General features: G+C 44.1%; 3 protein-coding genes across 3 annotated transcripts; all 3 read right to left on the bottom strand.

Moving 5' to 3' along the window:
- Nucleotides 10,201–13,908, bottom strand: LOC8086314 (GDSL esterase/lipase LIP-4). The gene is made up of 5 exons (XM_002455534.2): nucleotides 13,431–13,908; nucleotides 11,785–11,970; nucleotides 11,450–11,607; nucleotides 10,698–10,968; nucleotides 10,201–10,579 (listed from the first exon to the last, which is right to left on the bottom strand). Exons 1-5 carry the CDS (start codon nucleotides 13,870–13,872, stop codon nucleotides 10,347–10,349), a joined length of 1,290 nt encoding a protein of 429 aa, XP_002455579.2. The 5' UTR covers nucleotides 13,873–13,908; the 3' UTR covers nucleotides 10,201–10,346.
- Nucleotides 14,750–17,969, bottom strand: LOC8086313. Its single transcript, XM_021456145.1, has 4 exons — nucleotides 17,204–17,969; nucleotides 16,741–17,104; nucleotides 15,207–15,597; nucleotides 14,750–14,995 (listed from the first exon to the last, which is right to left on the bottom strand). The coding sequence occupies exons 1-4, from the start codon at nucleotides 17,937–17,939 to the stop codon at nucleotides 14,750–14,752; spliced, it is 1,737 nt and encodes a 578-aa protein (XP_021311820.1). The 5' UTR covers nucleotides 17,940–17,969.
- Nucleotides 18,046–19,413, bottom strand: LOC8086312 (L10-interacting MYB domain-containing protein). Its single transcript, XM_021455973.1, has 3 exons — nucleotides 19,240–19,413; nucleotides 18,791–19,090; nucleotides 18,046–18,695 (listed from the first exon to the last, which is right to left on the bottom strand). Exons 2-3 carry the CDS (start codon nucleotides 19,088–19,090, stop codon nucleotides 18,153–18,155), a joined length of 843 nt encoding a protein of 280 aa, XP_021311648.1. The 5' UTR covers nucleotides 19,240–19,413; the 3' UTR covers nucleotides 18,046–18,152.

Genomic DNA, 22,324 nt, shown 5'->3' with positions numbered 1-22,324 from the left:
ACACCATGTTCCCTTTGGTCTTCCATCCATTCAACGAAGCTCTCAACAAGGATCATGAAGTGATGATGGCATTCATCACTCCCAGGGTTGTACCAGTAAACTTCTTTGGTAGTGGGAAAACTTCTAGCCAAACCTATGAGTTTTACAACCCATCGGCACTAGCTCGTCAATTAGCTTTCGGCCAGCTGCCGATTGCACTCTGTTATGCCGATGTGATAAAACCCAGGGAAGTCATCACTAATCTCCTCGAATGGATTCGGGTAGCCCAACTGCCATCAAGTGCCGATACAGATGCAGATTTGTCAGAGTGGGTCCCGGCCGCCTTCATCACTCAGTCGTACAAACAATGGTGGGCAGAATGGAAGGAGCATTTGTTCTGCAGATCGGCTCTTACGTACCGCGGCATGATCGATCCTGAGTATGAAGTTCCTAATAATACTGTAAGCATCTTCAAACCGATGTTTCAATTCTTTCAATTTTATTTCCATCGGTAACTCACATCTGTATTATTTTGCAGGTTGACGATATTCCCCCATCAGTCAGTAGGAGCGGCAAGCCGATTGATCTGTTCCCATCAGGTCCGATCTCTTCAATCGGCAACAATGCTCCCACTCTAGCTGCCATCATGCACCGAGGCGTGCGCCTCAAGAAAGTAACCACCAAGAGGACCAAGACATCTCCATCAGTAACCGCCTCCACCTTAGCACAGGCCTTCAAGGTAATCTTTAAACCTTTTCAATCATACCGATTCTACCTTTACATCTACCACACTTGTACTTATAAATTTTCTTCTCCGCATCAGCAGACCGGTGCATCGGCAAAGACTAGAAGCAAAAGTGCCAATGCCCCCCAGTCTAGTCAACCAAAGAGAAAGGGTGCCAAGAACACCAGAGCACAAGCAAAGCGCCAAAGAGTAGCAACACCTTCTCCTCCCCTAGTGTCTCCAATCCTAGTGGAATCTTCTCCTTCTTCTCCAGAAACCCAGATGCAACAAGCACCATCTCCCCCTCAGCTGCAAGAAGTACCTCAAGTGGAAGAACCCTGACCAGAAGAACCCCAGCCAGAAGTACCCTAGCCAGAAGACACATCGGCTGATGTGAGTGAGCAGACTACCGATCCAGCAGGCTCAATCATAGTGTCGGTAGTCTCCTCAATCCAGACAAGCACTGCACCTCCCCAAGGTAATATATCTTTACGAAGCCATTGCCGATAAACCCACTTTCCTGTTCTCATAATCTCTTCTGCCAATTTTCAGCTGACATAGTCCCATCGGCAACCCTGGCCGATCAGCCTGTAGTGCCATCGGCATCTTCCAGTCAAGGGCGAGAGATTGCCTTGAAACAAGTGAGCCATCTAATTTCCATCAGTATTATTTGTCAACGCTTGACCATGGAATGACTCACTTTATTTCTTTTTCAGGAACAGGACTCTCCCGACAGTTTGTTCTCCTTCGCCATCGACATCTCCGAAGATGAAGGTGAGGAAGCAAGTTCCTCCCGGACAGTTGAGATTACATCGGCAGAGATCAGGGCAAAGTTGGAGGAACTATCGGCTCTTCTCCATCAAGACACAGCCCAACTAGTTGATGACTCTGATCCGGCCGGCTTTATTCAAGATCCTGAGAGGCCAAATTCCTGCTGATGCTGAAGAAGTTCTCTTCCAGGTTGCACATCTGGAGAGCCGTCAGCTACAATACCAGAGAGCTGCCCAGCGCCTTGCCGACAGAGCGGCTCATGCCTAACTCTCTGAGGAGATGATGAAGGTAAAGCTCCTTGCCGATGAGAAGCACAAGAACATCGGCATTTTACAGTCCTCAGGAGATGTATTGAAGCAGAAAATTTCCGATCTATCGGCGAGAAGAGAAACTTTGCTGGCAGAACTCAAACAAGTAGAGGATGCTTTGTCCCAAGCCCGTCAGGAAGAAAGCCAACTGCCGGAGACAATCAGGCTTCTTGAGCAAGAGCGAAATGTCCATGGTCACAAAGCACTGCAGTTGAAGAAGAAGTTGAAGCCGGTAGAAGGTTCTGCCGATGAAGACGTCAAAGAGATAGAAGCAGCCAACCAAATCCGCCTGCGTGCCATATCGGCCATCCAAGCGCTGCTAAACATGTGAGCCCTTCATCAGCAACATACTCGCCTCTCTCTGCTTTCCAGCTTTCTTAATGTTTAGTCTAGCCGATAGGACTGTTATCGGCATCTTTTGAAACATTAAGTCCGGCCCCAGACACGTTTCAATCCAACCGATAGGAGTGTTATCGGCATTTAAACTTTTATGCATCGACCCATATGCTTGGGTAGTATTTCTTCAGATATTTGCCATTTAATGCTCTGGGAAATTCAAATCCTTCGAGAGTTTCTAGAATATAGGCATTACTAGGAGCCGATCGACTTATCCGATAGGGACCCTCCCAATTGGGAGACCACTTCCCAAATTTTGAACTTTTAGTCCCGATCGGCAAGATCAATTTCCATACCAAGTCTCCATCGGCAAACTCCTTAGCCTTTACTTTCTTATCATACCATCTAGCAATTCTCTTCTTATTTTCTTCTATACTCATTAAAGCCTTTAGCCGATGCCCTGCTAGATCATCTAACTCATCTGTCATCAAAGTAGCATAATCATCGGCAGCCAATTGATCTTGAAAAGATAGTCGCCTAGATCCAGTCTTAATTTTCCAAGGCAACACTGCATCATGTCCATACACCAACTGATCAGGTGAAACCTTGGTTGATCCATGACAAGCCATCCGATAGGACCATAAAGCTTCATTTAACAATATGTGCCACCGCTTAGGATTTTCTTCAATTTTTCGTTTGATAAGCTTGATAATTCCTTTGTTAGATGCCTCGGCCTGCCCATTAGCTTGAGCATAATAAGGAGAAGAGTTTAACACTTTAATTCCCATACCGATTGCGAATTCATCAAACTCCCCCGATGTGAACATAGTACCCTGATCGGTCGTAATTGTTTGAGGAATCCCAAATCGGTAGATAATGTGCTCTTTCACAAAATCAATCATATTAGCCGAGGTAACTTTCTTCAAAGGAATAGCCTCAATCCATTTGGTGAAATAATCGGTAGCAACCAAGATAAACTTATGCCCTTTGCTAGATGGCGGATAAATCTGACCGATTAAGTCAATAGCCCATCCCCAGAACGGCCAAGGTTTGATAATAGGATTCATGGCCGATGCGGATGCTCTTTGAATGTTGCCAAATTTCTGACATCCTTGACATCCCTTAAAATATTTAAAGCAATCTTCAAGTATGGTCGGCCAATAATACCCGTTCCTCCTAATCATCCACTTCATCTTAAAAGCCGACTGATGTGCTCCACATACCCCTTCATGGATTTCTCCCATCAAACTCTTAGCTTCATCATCACCTAAGCATCGGAGAAGAATCCCATTCATAGTTCGATAATACAATTCATCTTCGAGGAGCACGTACTTGGTAGCTTGAAACCGAACTCGTCTTTCAACTCTCTTAGATGGATCCTTCAAATAATCAACGATCTCTTAACAGTTGCATACTCCTTTCGTAATAAGTTATGAGAACTTCACTTCGGCATTCATAGCTTCCAGCCAATTGATTTATAACTAGCATAGAATCCCCGAAGACCTCAATAGCTTCAGCATGAACTTCTCTTAGCAATTCTAATCCCTTTATTAAAGCTTGATACTCAGCCTGATTGTTTGTTGACATAGCAGCAATCGGCAAGGAAAACTCATACTTCTTTCCCCGAGGGGAAATTAATACTATATCGATTCCTGCCCCCGGTCACATGTAGATCCATCAAAGAAAAGCGTCCAAGGTACAATCTCCAAAGCTTCCACTGCACCGCAATGTTGACTCACAAAATCGGCCATAACATGCCCTTTAACTGCCTTAGCCGATTCGTAACGCAGACCGAACTCCGATAGCGCCAAAATCCATTTACCGATCTTGCCACTCATAATTGGCATAGACAGCATGTACCGGACCACATCATCCTTGCAAATAACAGTACATTCGGCCGATAGCAAGTAGTGCTTTAACTTAATACAAGAGAAGTACAAGCACAAGCACAGTTTCTCAATAGCCGAATACCTGGTCTCAGCATCGATCAACCTCCTGCTTAAATAATAAATCACACACTCTTTCCCTTCAAATTCTTGAATTAAAGCCGAACCGATGACCGTCCCATCGGTGGATAAATACAATCTAAAGGGCTTCCCTTGCTGAGGTGGAATCAGAACCGAAGGATTCACTAAATAATTCTTGATTTCATCCAGAGCCAACTATTGTTCTTTCCCCCAAACAAATTCCTGATTGGCCTTTAACTTAAGAATAGGACTGAAAGCACGAATTTTACCACACAAATTAGATATAAATCTTCTGATAAAATTTACCTTGCCGATCAAGGACTGGAGCTCAGTCTTGTTGGTAGGGGCGACTATTTTATTGATGGCCTCAATAGATCTTCGACTAATTTCAATCCCCCTTTGATGCACCATGAAACCAAGAAACTGTCCTGCCGATACACCAAATGCACACTTATTGGGATTCATTTTCAAACCATGCTTCCTTGTGTATTCCAACACCTTTCGTAGATCGGCAAGATGCTTTGTGAAGTCTCCAGACTTAACTACCACATCATCAATATAAATCTCCACCAGTTTGTCGATGAATTCATGAAATATAAAATTCATGGCCCTCTGATAAGTAGCACCAGCATTTTTCAAGCCGAAGGTCATGACTATCCATTCAAACAATCCAACATGACCAGGACATCTGAACGCGGTCTTCGGAATATCTTCTTCAGCCATGAATATTTGATTGTATCCTGCATGGCCATCCATAAAGCTAATAATCCGATGCCCAACTGCAACGTCAACTAGCAGATCGGCAACTGGCATTGGGTAGCCATCCATCGGTGTAGCTTTGTTAAGATTCCTGAAATCAATGCAGACCCGAAGCTTCCCGTTCTTCTTGTAAACCGGAACAACATTGGAAATCCACTCGGCATACCGACACTGCCGAATAAATTTGGCTTCAATAAGTTTTAGTTATTTCGGCCTTGATGTCGGGAAGAATGTTAGGATTACATCGGCGAGCTGGCTGCTGATGTGGCCAAAATCCAGACTTGATAGGCAACCAATGTTCAACAATCGATCGGTCTAAACTAGGCATCTCAGTATAATCCCAAGCAAAGCAATCTTTATATTCTTTATGTTCATCGGCATATTTGGAGGTGCCGATGCCATAGGAGTCTTGCCTCTCATATCGGTTGCCTGAGATGTGCCAGGTGTCTTCAAGTATTTCGGGGGCATACCAAAACCCCACCAGTTAGGAGGAGGGACCGGTCCTGACATTGCCGATGCCAATAGATCTGTAGTGAGCCTAATCTGCTCATCTGAAGTCGGTGGATTAGTCGTCATCGGCGTAGATTGTGCATTAGTGACTCCCAACGTGCTTGGAGGAATGGTAGTCTGTGTTCCCGCAGCGGCTGTAGCGGCCGATGGAGCCGTAACCACCGGTGACCCTGGCTGATGATGAGAGGGGCCCACATAATCTGGTGGCAATTGTCCTTCCTTGAAAGTTCTAGCCACGGCATTGAACACCGTATTGGACAGTACACCAGCTTGGTTGATCAAAGCACGGTTGATAGCACTATCAACCATCTCTTGAAGTTTACCAGGATTGGCTTGAAAAGTAACCTGCCGAGATGTCGGCAGTGCATCCTTCTGGATCACTTCGCCGCTCCTATTTATACTGAAGGACCTCAGGCATTGCTGCTTGTAATCCTCCATGGCTTTAGCAATAGCTTGCTTCTGCTCATCCTTGAGATTGGCTTCCGTCACAGGGATGACGTTCTCCTGATCAAACTCAGAAGTTGACATGTTGATCTAGATCTTGAATCTTGTCCCACCGGGCGTGCCAAAAGATGTGTTGATGCAAAAGCTGATCTGCAAACACAAAGGGCTAATACCCGATTTAAACGTTAAGGCGTGCCAGCCGATTTGACCTTACTATCGGCGAAGGTGGTAACTCAAATACTTTGGTCCCGACAACAGCGATGCGCCCGAATGCCACGGCCAAGAGGTATTCACGCCGAACTTGAGAACACGTCGAGCTTAAGTCAATGAATTCCTAAGAACTCGTAACGAAAAGGAAAAAGTATGACGAAGTCGTCGAAAAGTAGATGCTTGGAATATGAGTAAAAACGTGTGTTTGATTGATTGATAGATTTTTTTTATTACAAAGCCCTAGGGTCTACATTTATACCCTGCTCCAAGAGCTACAACCAGACACGACTAGAATTTGAATTCTAAATTTGGATAGAATCCGTGTACAAAACGATTTAAACAACTAAGGAAAACACAAAACTATCTTGCCGTGACAAGCTAGGACACCACCACGGACCACTTGGTAACCTCCAAGTCTTCCTTCTACGCCATCGGCAGACCCCTCATCAGCAACGATCAATACTGGCCATCGGCATGATTACATCACCACCCATGGACTTAGCCACATCCAGCTATCTCTTCATCGGCAACCACCCTTATCGGCAACTCTTTCACAGACCAGTCACAATTGCCCTTTCCTTGCCGATCCACACTCTACCGATCCTGGGTACGTGCCCAAAAACGGTGTCAACAGAAACAAATCTCACTAATATCCAACATGATAAATACAAGAGATAAGTAAATCTGAATTTTTCTAGCGATATCCAACATCAGCAGTTCAAAAAAATAGTCAAATCTTGAGTTCCAGATGTCAAAAGAAGACGTTATTTATACCATTGGAAATACAAAAAAATTATATTTAACTTTCATTTAGATCATATTAACAGATTCTATCAATAAATTAGTCAAAACTGAGCATAACCAAAACTGTTCCAGAATTTCAGACTCTGCAAAAACCTCAACTTTGAACAGTTATATCTCACAGCTCATAATAGATAATAATGTCATTCTTGCAGCACTGGAAATATACAGAAGTCTAGTTGTTCCTAGAAAAATGTCATAAACTTTACATGGACAGAATTTGAGATATACCAGAATCATTGTAGACTGCTACAGAAATTAGCAAGGGACAAAAATAGGATATAACCAAATTCAACTATTTATTCATTAATCCTTATGCCTTAGGCCTAGGGATGAAAACGGTACGGATATTTTCCGATTGTATTGGAGACCGAATTCATTTAGAGGAGTTTAGATCTGTCCGTATTCGAGTCCGAATATTCAATATCCGATTCCGTATCCGTATTTGAATACTTAAATCGTATATTTATGATGTCGACATCCAATCTTATCTTATCCGACATGGTTGATATTATTCGTATTCGAATCCAAATTCGACCAAAAATATGAAAACAAATATGGTATCAGTGATATCCGTTCGTATCCGATCCATTTTCATCTCTACATAGGCCTATAAACTAAATGAAATTGTAGAAAAACCCACAAGATCATTACACTTATTGCAAAGATCCAAATCAAGCATGATCACAATAATAAACCAAACCAAACATTAAAGGTTCATACTTCAAGTATTGACTCCACTCGCGATACTATCATTCTCTTCATATTAAGGGTAAAGATCCTGCAACTCCTATTTTAATGACGCTAGAAAGTGGTGAGGGTGAGAACAAGACTTTAAAATAAGCAACAAGGTAAAGATGAATAGCAATGGAAAGGATATGGTGTAGAAGAAAATATCAAGGTTTATAGATCAAGTATTTTATAGCAATTTCAAAACCTTAAGACGGCCAAATTTTAACTAGGCTTGTGTCTGATAGTCAACAAAGCTTTGATACCAATTTGTCACATCCAAATTTCGAGAATGAAATAGATGCATAAAAGACTCATATGCGCCCCAGAAACAGTTGCACACATAAGTAGACAAATCTCAAATAGTACCATCACAATGTTTATTACATAGCGGAATAATAACCATCACATAGTCTTATACAATAAAGGTAAATATACTAAAGAAACTCTCGACAGAAGCACCACACAAAGACAATTGTTGACTGGTTGACTCCAAACCTAGTACTCATAACGGTAATCCTCATTCCAGTCATCATCATTTGCATAACCTAAAGTGTTGTGAATAGCAAGAGTGAGCATATATCATACTCAATAAGTATAAACAGAAGTTCAAGAGGCATAATTACCTGACACTGGTTTGACTGCAATTAACTTTTATTTGTATAGAGTATGTTCATATTTAGATAGCAAATGTCAAGGTAGCATAGTAAATTCCATAACCACATGATCAAATGTATGCATAATTAATAATAAACATAAACGATAAATAAATGATAAATAAATGATCATAATAACATAACAAGCGTCATTATCTTAATGTAGATGTCCCCAAGGCCGCTCTTGACCGTGAGCACGGCTAGTATACCAGTTTTAAACACTCTGCGGAGATTTTACATCTTTACCTATGAGTCATGGTTTACCGTTTTGCCCGAGGCCCGTCGACCTCTTAACCCACTACCAAGGAAGGTCGACAAGGATCACTATGAAGCCTTTCAAAAGTTCGTCTAACAAGTTAGGGCCACAAGGATTCCAATTAGCGAGCAAATATAGAGTCTCCTTTCAAATGGTACAATGACATGCAACCCATACACATAAGGACAGAGGCTCGCACTATACCCGTGTCGGCAAGCCCCTCTAGCGCCCTTACGTGTAACCTTTAACAAACTAGAAAAAGTCTTCATACTGAGCTAAAGCCAGAGCCATTATAGTCCTTATGGTTGCACAGTTATTCTAGGTGATCACGTATATAGACAAGATCTCATATAGTCATAAGTCATCTTTTAACGTTCATTGCATAGTTATTAATTATTTTACAAGATCATGGATTGATATCAAGCACTAGCAAATACTACCCCGAATGCATATCAAATAGGTAACAAGGAATCCAATATAACAAGCATTTATGATTTTGCTAAGGTTGTTGTAACACTCAATTTTTGTAAACCAGATATTCACTATATGTGAGTCTTAGAAGCCAAATCTCACATATAGCTAAAAATAAGGTGTATATCAAAAGACAATGCAAAAAATATATATAACATACTTAATAAATCAAAAATAACCTTACACAGCATATAACGGAAGGTAACTCCAAACATACTTAATAATAATAATAATAATAATAATAATAATAATAATAATAATAATAATAATAATAATAATAATAATAATAATAATAATAATAATAATAATAATAATAATAATAATAATAATAACAACAATTATTATTATTATCGCACGAGACCAGAGTCCAGCTGATTTCTCACATTCGTAGTTGGTTTGTGCTGAGATTGGCTGTTGTAAGGTGTTTTCGCATTTTGAGAGAAGCGCAAGGTGATTCTTGTTAATCGTACTGCGGCCTGCGGGCTAGACGCTAGAGAGCAAGGTGAACATAACGAGAATGCCGGAAAAGTTTAAAATCTACGGTGCATTTCACTCTTTGATAAAAGATATCGGATAGGACATGTAGTTTGAAGGGACATGTAACCCACAATATTTGAAGTTTTATCAAAGTTAGAAGATTCTAACAACAAATAACTTGATAAAAAAAATTGGCCAAATAATTCCGTGTGAAATCTATGTGGAGTCGATCCGGAAAACCAACGCACTTGTGCAAGGATTGACTTTTCACAAAACAAGTAGAAAAATTGGTTTGGGTTATCAACTATTGACACGGTGGGAGAAAATGGATCACTCCATGGGTACTGGCACAGATGCAGCTACGGATAGACAAATCTTATTGGAGAAATTTCGATGGCCTCGTGATCTATTTTTAGTGGAATATTTGGAAACAGAGAAACAGAAGAATCTTCCAGAACAAAAGTCTGCGACCAAGAGAAGTGACACGATTATGCAAGAAAGACATTGGTTGACCTTTAGTCCAAACGTGGAAGCTCAACATTAGCCCTTGCGAGTTTTTCTTTTGTTTTTCTTTATCTTTATTTTGTCTTTGTTTGTTTGAGTGGCTGGCTCTAGTGGTTGGGAGTTTTAAGTGGGAGTTGTAATTGTCTGCATTTCTTTTTCTTTTTCCCTCGCCTAATAAAAATACGGCAAAAGCTTTTTTTTTCCCGCCGAAAAATGGGCTATGGCGGACAAATCAATGATGGGTTAAACAGTTAACTCGTTTCAGCAGGTGGCATGCTGCGCTGGGGAAACCAAACAATATTGCACTATCGGTCACATTCCCTGACGGGTAAACATGTAATCGATTTATCAGAAGCGGATCCACCCATTTAGACTTGAAGTGCCAAGTTCTGTTCAGTAAATTTGCCTAAACTAAAAGGCACAGGTATGAGGTATGAACAAGTATCAGACTCTGCAGAACTGATCAAACTTGAGATTGGGCTTGGAGTATTGTGAGCTCAGTATCGCTTTGGCCACAACTGCATTGGCCGCCTCTGTTAGGTGCACGCCATCCCAGCTGACGAACTTTGAGCCGTCATCGCAGGCCGTCACATCCTTAGACTGGCAACCCTTGTTGAAATCGTAGTTGTAGGGAGGCCCTCCATACCCACAGCATGTCATCAGCGGCTTGTCAAAACCTGAATGAAGAGCAGAAATGTTAATCGAGTGACCAAGGGGCCTTCTGGATGAGCTGATTGTGTGTGCTTTGTATACGACAATAATATGGTCGGAAACAAATGTGTTTTGTTTGCTCACCATATTTAGTGTGGTTGGCAATAAGATCATACTTGATGGGGAACAGATCCGTGTATACAATCGTTGCATCCTTCATCTGCACGCTTAGCTCATCGCAGAGGCTGCCCAGTGCTGTGTTGAACGCAACTGCAGCTCTGTTATAGGTCTTGAGACAGCCATACTGATCAAGATCGCTGTCGTTTTTCCGCGGTATGGCAAGCTTCTGTGGCAGGCAACCGAGAGCCCCCGTCCCATGTATCCAAAAGTTTTTGCTAGCATTGCTATATAGAGTCTAGGATTTGACCCCAAAAAAAGAATACAGAGAATTAGTGGGGTGCAACTGTTCTCGTAAGTTAAGCAGGTACAAGAAATTACAAATAAAATCATCTCTTTCATGCATGTAGCAAGTTCATTCATTCGTCATCAGAAAAGCATGTGCAGTGAGGATTGCTGCTTGTGGTATCCAAGAAGAAAGTAAATTGTCAAATCGTATAAATAAGGCCTTGTTTAGTTCCGAAAAATTTTGGGAAATCGACATTGTAGCACTTTCGTTTGTATTTGACAAATATTGTCTAATCATGGACTAACTAGGCTCAAAAGATTCTTCTCGTCAATTCCGACCAAACTGTGCAATTAGTTTTTATTTTCGTCTATTTTTAATACTCCATGCATGCGTCTAAAGATTCGATGTGACGGGGAATGTGAAAAATTTTGCAAAAATTTCTGGGAACTAAACGAGGCCTAAGAAAAAAAATCAAAAATAGAAGTTTTACCTGGACAGCATCCTTAATCTCAGCAAGAATTGGTGGGAACTTGGCAATAACTTGATCATAGGGCAAGTTGGACAGAAGAGCGTTTACATCATTCTGCCCTATGTCTATCATATATAGAGCATTTTGGAACCCTTGTGCATCGATTGGACCACTCAGACCTGCATTTAACAAATATGGAAGGCAGTAAATTTACAGTCACCATTTCAGGTAGAGCTCTCACTCAGTGTACATGTAAATGGTTCTCATCTTCGGTTCATTTGTACCAGCTGATTTTGTTTTTTTAGGAATTATACTGATTGATTGAAGGGAGAAGGCATGATCAGAGTTCAACAAACCTTGATCGCTGAGTTCCAAGGATCTATCTCTGAAGTACAAGAACTCTTGCACTTGTATGTGCAACGCAAATGGAACATCTCGTGGTAGTGTTGCTGCACCAGCAATGGCAAAATTTGCACCGTTGCTGTAATTGGAACCCAATGCCTTCAGAAATGGGCTCAAATAGCTGATGTTCAAGCTTTCACCTGGACGCAATTTGGGCCAAACTAAACTTTAGCAGGAGAACAACCATTTCTAGCATCAATTAGTGATTCACATGTACATGGAAGAGAGACATGATCATATTACAATGTGAAGAACAGAGCTACACAAAATAAAATCAGCTGTTTGGGATTATTGAAGTCTCTGGTGGCCTTAAATCAGTATGGACACAACTTGCGCAGATTACAAGGTGAAAATTAGTGATCACATTCAATTCACATTTGAAGTACATTTGGCAAAAGGCTTTGCCAAAATTAGTGATCAGATTCGCTTAAAGAAAACGAAGTTTCTTGAAAGTATTACTACCATTTTGTTTTCTGAGAAAAAAGGACTTAAACAGGTAGTATATTTCATATCACCTTTATTCAGATGTGCATGCTAAGCCCTCCACAGCAAAGGTGGAAAATGTAACATGTACATCATAATATTATGAAACTATCATCATAACAATTATAACCATACAACTCTATATATTTACGAGATATTGATATATTAAATTATCACTTTCTATACTCTCCTTTAAAAAAAGAAAAAGAAAAGAAAAGCTAATCTCAAGGTCAAAGGGTGTTACAGCGAGTGCAGCTAAGGCATCATGTGTAGCAGCCGCACTGAAGGTGTGAATGAATGAAAGCCGCCAGTCCATGGATGCAGGCTGCCCCATTCAAAAGGAAAGCACACGAGTACTGAATGCTCATTGCAAAAAAGTTTTTGATGCATACTCCATGGAAAAGCATTATCTCTGCCCATACTTGCAAAGCTTGGGCATTGCAATTCTCATCACGCGCACACCGGCGGACCAGCCTATAAATGCAGAAGATAGAGAGAACAGGGAAGAACAGATTCTCTCTCTCTCTCCGACTCTCCCGTGTCAAGGAAACAAGGGAGCTGGGGCAGAGTCTGCTGTGACCATGAATGATCACAAGGACAGGAGAAATTAGGCAGGGACAGGGACCAAACAAGCTAGTAATACGTGCTTCACGTGCTAGTCCTATAATTAGCACTACTGCTTAGCTGAGCGAGTGTACTCTGCTTGGTAGTACACATGATTAGCTTGAGCAAATAATACATGAGCATCTACACCTGATACTGTGGACACAAGGTAGGAGTATGTGGTCTCAGCATCCCCCATCCCCACCGCATCTTTAGTTTGCAAGGACAACACTTCCTGGCTGGCTGCTGCTGATAAATGTCATGGTAAGGCCAGATATGGTGTTCATCTCTCATCCGTCATCAGTGACTGAAGCACCAGAGAGTGCAATCAGCCGCATGAATGATGACACAAGATTTCCAGTAGATACAGATCAATTCAAGGTAAAAGACTGGATTAAGAACACAATAGAACAGAACCGTCTGCAGAGTGCTTCTCTTTGGGTGAGGGGGATAGGAATGACCGAATGAGGATAGGAATGGAAGGGTGGCGGTGGAGGAGGAGCACTGGACTCACAGAGGAAGTCGATGGTGAGGCGGCCGTCGCAGAAGCGGCCGGTGGGGCGCGGGAAGAAGGCGCGGCCCTCCGGGCGCGTGAGGTGCCACCCCCTGGCCGCCGCCATGCCGCCCGTGTCGGAGTTGGAGTCCCCGAAGTTGAAGAGCACCGGCCGGGAGCCAGGACGGCAGCTGAACCCGCTCGCCGCCGCCGCCGACACTGCTGCTGCTGCTGCCAGTGCCAGCGCCAGCAGCAGCGTCGCTGCCGCCGCGGGCAGCGAGAAGGTGGCGCGGCTGCCGCCCGCCGCCGACATTGGCGACCGGACCGCGAGCGCTCGGCTTGACCCCTGTCCGTGGCACGTGACGTGCTGCTCGGGAGAAGAGATGTGGTCGCTCCCTGTCTGTGTCGGGCGCTGGATTCTGTGCCTGCCTGGCAATGGGATCGGGATCACCGGCATTGCCATATATGCTGACAGTACTCGGTGGTGGGGGTCCGGGGACGGATGGAGCTACCCATTTACGACACGGCTGCGGCGGGGGAGTAACGCGAACTGTAATCATGCCGAACGTGAGTGCCGTCGTCGTTTTCGTTGCCGTGGCCCGTGGGGGAGCGACGCAGGGTGCCGCTTTACTCCACGCGTAATACACTGCAAGCCGCTTATCACAAAGATCTAGCGTTTTCCTTTCCTTTCCCTTTTTTTCAATCATCCGTCAGCTGGAACTGTTTCGTATGAGTAGGGTCTTGTTTCGTTCACCTGAAATCCAAAAACTTTTCAAGATTCTCTGTCACATCAAATCTTACGGCACATACATAGAGCACTAAATATAGACGAAAACAAAAACTAATTGCACAGTTTATCTGTAAATCACGTGACGAATCTTTTAAGCCTAGTTACTCCATAATTAGACAATGTTTGTCAAATAAAAACGAAAGTGCTACAGTACCGAAAATCAAAAAAAATTCAGAACTAAATAAGCCCTAGATCGAAAATACAGCGATCGTTGGCCGGAAAGAAGGGTCACTACTCACTAGTAACATGTAAGTATGTAACCTCTCGAGGTCATGCCATGCATACGGAGGAGTAGATCTCTGGGTTTGGCGGTCAGCACCCAGCTGCCGGGCTGCCCTACCGTGCCCAAGAAAGGAACAAACAAATCTCTAATTTGTCCGTTGCGCTGTTTTCTCCTTATACTCCTATACTAGTGCTTCTTTTTCTTTTTTTTTTGACGAAAACATAATATATATATATATATTAAACCAAACGTAGTACAAGAAGGTTTCCAAAGGGAAACTTTGATACAACAAGGTCCAGGGACTAGAAATAAAGACAGCAGCGTCGACTAAGGCGACGAGATAGACTTGCATGCCAGCGAGGGGAATACGCAGAGCGTCCAGGACGCGTGCACCCAGATGGATTGACCGCGCAAAGCGACGGTTGGAGGGGAATCGGATAAGCCATCTAAGAAGACATATTCCGGCAACCGAAAGATGAAGTTGTTGACGTTGTCGGAGGTAGAAGAAGCTTGAACCGATATCCCAGATGGAGGCAGCATCGTCGATCCAACGCCGAAGAAGTAGCTGTCTGACTGGAACAAAGGTAACAAGGACCACAGACACTATGCATGCACTAATCAGAAAGGGATGAGAGAGCCGAGAGTCTCTATCCAGATGAAGATCTATAGCCATGCAAGTGAGGTACGAAAGAAGAAAATAAAAAAAATAAAAACAAAAAGTAAAAAGGAGAAAAGATGGAGATGCTCAGAGGACTTCGCCGTGGAGAAGGACAACGGCACGGACGGGGATGCAGTGGAGGTCGCTGGAGCCGGGGTCGACGACGGAGGCGGCGATGTGGGGGGCGGAGAGGATGTAGTGGACGGCGAAGGCGTGAACGGGATGCATGGTGTCGGTGTCGGTGGCGGCGTCGATGGCCGGCTCGGCCTTCTGCAGCAGCCACTGCACGGTCTCGCCGTCGGACTGGCCGAGCCCCCGCGCGAGATGGAAGATCCGCGCAGCACACTGCGCGGGCATCAGGATCCGGCGACCCCTGCCGTCGACCTTGGTGTGGCGGTCCTTGTTGGAGCTCTGCTTGGGCGCGAGCGTCTGCTTCCTCAGCTCCCCGGGCTGCGCCACCACCTGCAGCTGCTGCTCCGTGCCTCCATGTTGCTGCTGCTGATGCTGCCCGGAGCCGCTGAAGATGGCAGATACGCCGATACAGAGGAGCAGCGCCGCCTGGATCTCGGGATCCTACAGCTTCGGCTCCTTCTTCTGCTGCGACACCTCGGATGAGTTCTTCTTCTCCATCTTTCTCCAAAACTTTATTTGGCTAGAGGATCTTACAAGGAAGAGGAAGACGGGAGCAGGAGATGAAGGGGGCCGGCCCTCCTGTCCTGCCACCGGCGAGGACGCCGAGGAGGACAGGGGACCGGCGGCGGTGAATGGAGGGAGGAGTTGTTGGGAGAGGATAAGGATAGCTACGCACTCGACGTTATCCGCACAGCGCGTAGAAAGGAGAAAAGATCCCCCCCTACTAGTGCTTCGAGGGCACGAGATCTTGCCTCTTGTAGCATGCATGCATATGCATCTTGATCTTGTGTGCCGCCCATGGATATGAACAATACACGTGACCTGGTGAACCACAATCTATATTTGTTGCGTAATTATATTTTTATTATTATGCCCCGTTAGTCACGGCTCCAAATGAGTTTTTTTATGAAAGGCTCCAGATGATTTCGGACCCTTGTTAGTCATTACAGTCCACGAAGTCGGTGAATCCAATTTGACTTTACTGGCTCCTACTCTCACTGTCCTATAATGGGCCTGTTTGGCATGACTCCAACTCCACGCAGAGCAGCTCCACTCCAGAAATCCAGCTGGAGCTGGCTCTGAGTGGAGTTTAGAGCTGTCTGATAGAGGTGTTTGGCTAGAATAGTACTCTGACCTCCAGAGTTGTGCTTTATCCTGTGTTTTGCCTATTTTACCCTTACGTTTAATCACATATGCACCTTGTGACTGTTTGGAAAGGTAATTATGGGTAAAAAATATTTGATGCATATAAAATAAAATTCAATAACGTACAAGATAATCCGAAATAATAATTCTTAGATAATTCGAATAATTCATGAAATCAAATAATCCAACATACAAGTCCAACCAAATAATCCGAAGATACAAAGCTTGCTTCATTAGGAACATGAGTACATTAATTCAAACATGATTACATTAATTCCAAGCTAATGCGATGGATGTAGCCAAACTATCACGAAATGTGTCCATGGTCACAAAGCTTGCTTCATTAGTAGACGTATCAGAGGCATGGCGAGACACGGCATACTTGTTGTATCTTTCCGGGATAGTTGGCACAAAGTTCGGATCTCGATCAAATCTAGCAAAGTCCACATCCCCACTAGCATGCTCACGTATGAAATTGTGGCAAACCATGCAAGCAGCTACAACCTTCTTTTGTGTTAGCATGGAAAAATGGGGCATCTTATAAAGAATTGGCCATTTCATCTTCAATAGTCCAAACGAACGTTCAATCACATTACGAACAGATGAATGAATCCGATTGAACTTTTCTGTTGGAGTATTTGGTTCCATACCTCGATGCCACTCTGGTAAATGGTATCTTTCACCCTTGTATGGAGATAAGTATCCTGGACGATTCGGATACCCCGCATCCACAACATAGTATTTGCCTGTGGATATGAAAAAATAGCATACGAATTTGAGTTATAATTGACCATGCAAAATGTGACAAGTTGATAGACAAATAATTTGAGTTATAATTTTTTTACCTTCTGGAGGATGCGGGAAGGCTTGCTTGTCCACTTCCATTGCATGGTACAGTACACTTGTGTCATGATAAGCCCCTGGTTGCCCCGCAGACACATATGTGAAACGCATATCAAAATCACAAATGGCAAGCACATTTTGCGTAGGAACTTTTGTCTTTCCAATGTATCTAACTTGTTCGTCAGGTGACAGAGACACTAGAATATGAGTTCCATCTAGTGCTCCTATGCAATCCTTCAAATGTGGCCATGCTCTTTTGTCATTTCTAATTCTTTTGTGAACTGACCGAAAATTGGGATCAAGTGGTCTTATATAATCCTTAGCCATTGCAATCACACAATCAAGAACTTCATGAAATTTCCTACTAATGGTTTCACCAGAATGCTTGAACCTGTTTTGCCCTTTTCTATTTGACTCACAGCCACCACAGATAAATAAAAATATTGCAAGTGATTCATAAGTATTTATGAACTTAGATGGTTTCAAACCATAACGAATAGTCAACTTATCATGAAGATCCAGAAAGATGCGCTCATTCATCCGAAACATTCTGTGGCATTCGCCTGGAGTGTTTATGGTCTCAGTCACCCATCCCATTCCACTCAGCTGTGATATCCTTGGTGCTGCCTTGTCCATATAAAGGCTCACGTAAGCCTCAGCAAGTTTTGCACCACTTTGAATGAAAGAAAAAAATTGATCGTCATCATCACTACTGTCACCACTTTCACTTGAAGACATCTGGTCACCATAAGGCAAATTATACAAACAAAATAAGGTCAACCATGTAACAAGCTGATGGATAAATAATTATGAAACAAGGAAAAATAGAATAATACAATCTGAGTTCATTCATATGACAAGCAATGTTAAACATGGAATAATCTAAATTATTACAAGTCTTACAACAAAGCAATGTAGCAATGTAACAAAGGATTCATGAGACAAGCACTCCTACTTTGCATGCCTATCATTATATTTTCTGGTAAGCCAACTCTTCTTAACATCATTAGTAGGTAAGGTCATGAACATCTCCCTTTGCTCCCTTTTGACAAACAATGAAGTGGCAATGTAGTGTTCATCGGATCCATACTCAGCACCACATTCAACTACTGCCTTCATCACTTCTTCAATAGTGAATTTTCCTTCTCTCTTGGCAGCATATGCACTGGCTGAACTAGCCATACTAGTGCATGCTTCTTGAATGAGGACTGCATTGGCTGTCTTAGGCTTCTTGCATGTACCATGGAAAGGCCTTGCCGGTCTCTTGCCACTACTAGGGGAAGGGGTAACCTCATCTAATTCCTCTTCTTGTGTCCCACCTAGTGCAGCAACTTCATCATCCACAGGAACAACATCATCCACGGCCATTGTAGAAGTGTTACCACAAGGGTTCCAATGATCAGAACCAATATTCACAATGCCTTGAAAACAAATTGCTAACTCATCTTCATTTTGAAGCGGCTGCTTCCTAAACTTCCCACATCCTGGAATATCCTGGAAATATGCAAGATAAGAACACATATTAGGACATATAAAACAGTAGTTAATTTAAAAAGAAGGTGATATTCATAAAACAGTAGACAACTTACAGCTCTAGCTTTCTTCCACCATTCATCGTCCATATTAATAGTGCCATTATTCCAACCGATTCCTGTTTGCATCGTCGTTAGCTTTCTCCATGCCTTGAAATCTTCCTTCAATTTGTCCCACTTGTTCTTGATTTGGTTCTTGGTCAGTACAATACCCGTACGATCTTTGAATCCTTTCTCAACCTCAGCATAACCCACTGAATTCAAGAATGTATTTGGGCGATTTCCTTTCTCAACTTGCTCAGCCATCAAACCACAAAGGATCCGAGTGTTCTCTATGTTCCAATCAATTTCTGGCATCTATTCCAACTCAACACAACAATTCAGAACATGGCCTATAGAGCTACAAATTCATCTCAACATTCTACTAGCACAGGAAAATTCTACACAGCATATTCCACCTCACTGTTCTAAAAAAACACACAACATAGAGATGGGAATGGGGATACCTTGCAAGGTTGAGGGAGCGTCGGTCGCTGGTGGGGATGGGGATACCCCGACCCCTTCTCCTTCGCGCGGCCGCCGGTGGATGGAGAGGTGCTCTTCTTCCCCTTCTCTAGGGTTAGGGTTGAGGATGACCTTCTCCTTGTCTTGTCCTTCACCGGCCGCCGCTGGGGGATGGAGGGAGGGGGTGGGGAAGAGAGGCGGAGGGAGGGGGCGGGGAAGAGAGGCAGAGAGGGGGGGGGGGGGGCGGCGCCGCCCGGCCTGCTCGCCCCTAGAAGCTGGCGACAGCCCTGTTCGCGAGTAGGCCGGCAGCTCGCCCCTGTTCGCGAGTTCTGGGAAGGGGACGGGAGTCTCGCGAGTCGCGAGTCTGGGAGGGGACGGGAGTCGCGGGGGGTGAGAGAATAGAAAAAAAAACGATTCGCTTGTGTAACCAGTGGCAATTGCGGGTAATTTCACCCCAACTCCATGTCTTGGTCTGTTTTGGTCAGTTTCGGAGTAGGAGAAGAGGTACTCCGAAAATTTGTACTAGAGCTCCAAAAACTCCATAGAGTTGGGCTGCTCCAATATTTTCTGGAGTTGGGGTGTTTGGCTAGCTCTACTTGACTCTGGGGTGGAGTTCGGCTCTGGAGCCATACCAAACAGGCCCAATATAGGGTACTCTATGAATTTTAAGATAAAAAGAGATGGAGAGTATGCTAAATCACGTAGTCCTCTACAATTCCAAAATTATCCCTTTTATGAAAATAACTTTTTTGATTTTTTTTCTCAAAGCTGAATTCTTGTTGAGTAGTTTACATTTCTTTATGCTTTTTGCCACCTTGATGGGCACATACAAGTACACCATCAAGGTCCGCATTGTTATCGTCCATTACCTCCTCAGTTAAGTCGCCACAGAGTCGACTAATAGTGGAGTTGTCAGGATCGATCTCATCCCCCTCAAAATCACATTCATTCTCAAGGTTGTTTAACAAGTTTAGGTGCTTTATGCCTTTCAGATTCAACATCTCTGACTAAAGAAATAGACCCAAGAACTGAATTTTCATTACCCCCTAACCTAATACCCACTCCTCGTAGGTTCTCCTCACGTCAATGATAGATGTCGAATGTCGACGCATTACCTCCAGGCCTCCAATTTGATCGAATTTCACTTGGATGTGTTGGCAACTTACATAAGAAAGAGTGCGAAAATTAGTGGCTAGAGTTGACGGAATGGATTAAGGAGGAAATTTGACCTTTTTTACACAGAAAATAAGATAGAGTTAGAGAAGGGAATTCATATCACCGGAGGTTGTGGGGGTATAAACCCCTATACCCTCATGGACCTATATGGGCCGCACCATCAGAGGTGGCTCGGCCCACAAGATGAAGACGTGCGGCGCACGACTGGTCGGCGTGCACCGCAAGGCTACAAGATTTTGTACCAAATAGGATACTTTGCTTGTAACTCTGTCCCTTCAGGATATATAAGGAGGGGCAGGGGTCCTCTAGAGGACAAGTCATACACATCATATTCTCTCAGCACAAATCAATACAACCAGACGCAGGACGTAGGTATTACGCCAACTCGGCGGCCGAACCTGGATAAAAAGCTTGTCCGTGTCTTGCGTCACCATCGAGTTCGTAGTTTGCGCACCGTCTACCGATAAACTACTACCGTGGGTATACCCCAAGGTAGACTGCCGACTAGCTTTCGTCGACAGTGGCGCGCCAGGTAGGAGGTGTGCGTACAGCTCTTCCGACGAACAAGATGGCCATCATCCCTGACTTCGCGGCATGGCGGGCGACTTCACGTTCACCGTCAGCTTCAACAACTTCACCGCCATGACCACGGAGGAGGTGTAGATCCGATCTGCGCCAACCACTTCTTCATCGACGTCGGCGGCGGCTTCAACCACGCTGGCTACAACTCCGACTACTCCAGCAACGTCTCCGACCACGCCGACAACGCGTCACCCGCTTCCCTGCTACAAAGAGAGGCAGATCGACAACACCGACCTGCTCGGGCCATCGACCAAATTGTTTAGCCTACTTGCTCTGACCACCAGTCGCAATAATAATCGCCGCGAAGAACGACGCTACGACAACAGCGACCACCGTCATGACAAGTCGAAAAGCTCGAGGGCCGGACAATTTTGTCGTCACCGACTAGACTTTCATCCAAAGATAAGTACACTTCTAATATCTTATTTATTTTTGGCATAATATTTTTTATTATCCTTCAAAAACAACTTTTTGTTTAGCCACACTAGTTTTTTCTCCTACACGAGCTTTCCAGAGCCGGTACTGTCTCCGACTCCTCCCTACACGTGCACGAGATCCGCCCTCTGCGTTCCGGGTGGTCGGCAGTAGCTCTCTGGCGAGGCTGGCAATCCCACGCGTGTCTAGGTTCCGCACCTCATGCTGATTGTTGGCTAGACCAGAGCTGGTACAAGCTCTAGGATGAATTAACTACTTGTGCTAATTTTATAACAAAAAATCTAAAACTTATCTCAGTACTGATTTTTATCTAAAGTTTATTTATACATCATGTACTACCTATTCTTTATATTTATTTTTCAGGGGTTTGGCCCAGTCGACAAGCTACGCTCGGGGACTCGTCGACTATTCCCTACGCTGTGCCCGGGGACTGCTCCGACCACCGAGCACGTTTACGTTCCCAACCACGCTCGGGGACTTGTCGACTACTCTCTATGCTATGCTCGAAGACTGTGCCGACCACCGAGCATGTTTACGTTCCCAACCACGCTCGGGGACTTGTCCACCGGTCCCTACGCCGTGCTCGGGGACTGTGCCGACCACCGAGCACTATACGCTCGGGCACTGGTCGACCAGCTCACCAATTTAAGAGCTTGGGGACTGCACCGACCACCGAGCACTATACGCTCGGGGACTGGTCGACCAGCCCACCAATTTGAGAATTCGGGGACTGTACCGACCACCGAGCACTATACGCTCGGGGACTGGTCGATTAGTCTATTCAATTGCATACGAGCATGATATGCTCGGGGACTGGTAAATTCAATTTTTTAGACCTTGCTACAAGGCTCATACTTCGCCTTCCAGCAAGCTCGGGGACTACATCGGTACGAT

Source organism: Sorghum bicolor, chromosome 3, assembly GCF_000003195.3.
Source record: "Sorghum bicolor cultivar BTx623 chromosome 3, Sorghum_bicolor_NCBIv3, whole genome shotgun sequence".
Classification (NCBI taxonomy): Eukaryota; Viridiplantae; Streptophyta; class Magnoliopsida; order Poales; family Poaceae; genus Sorghum; species Sorghum bicolor.
The sequence above is the reverse complement of the archived record's forward strand: the minus strand, read 5'-3'. Positions and strand labels throughout refer to the sequence as shown.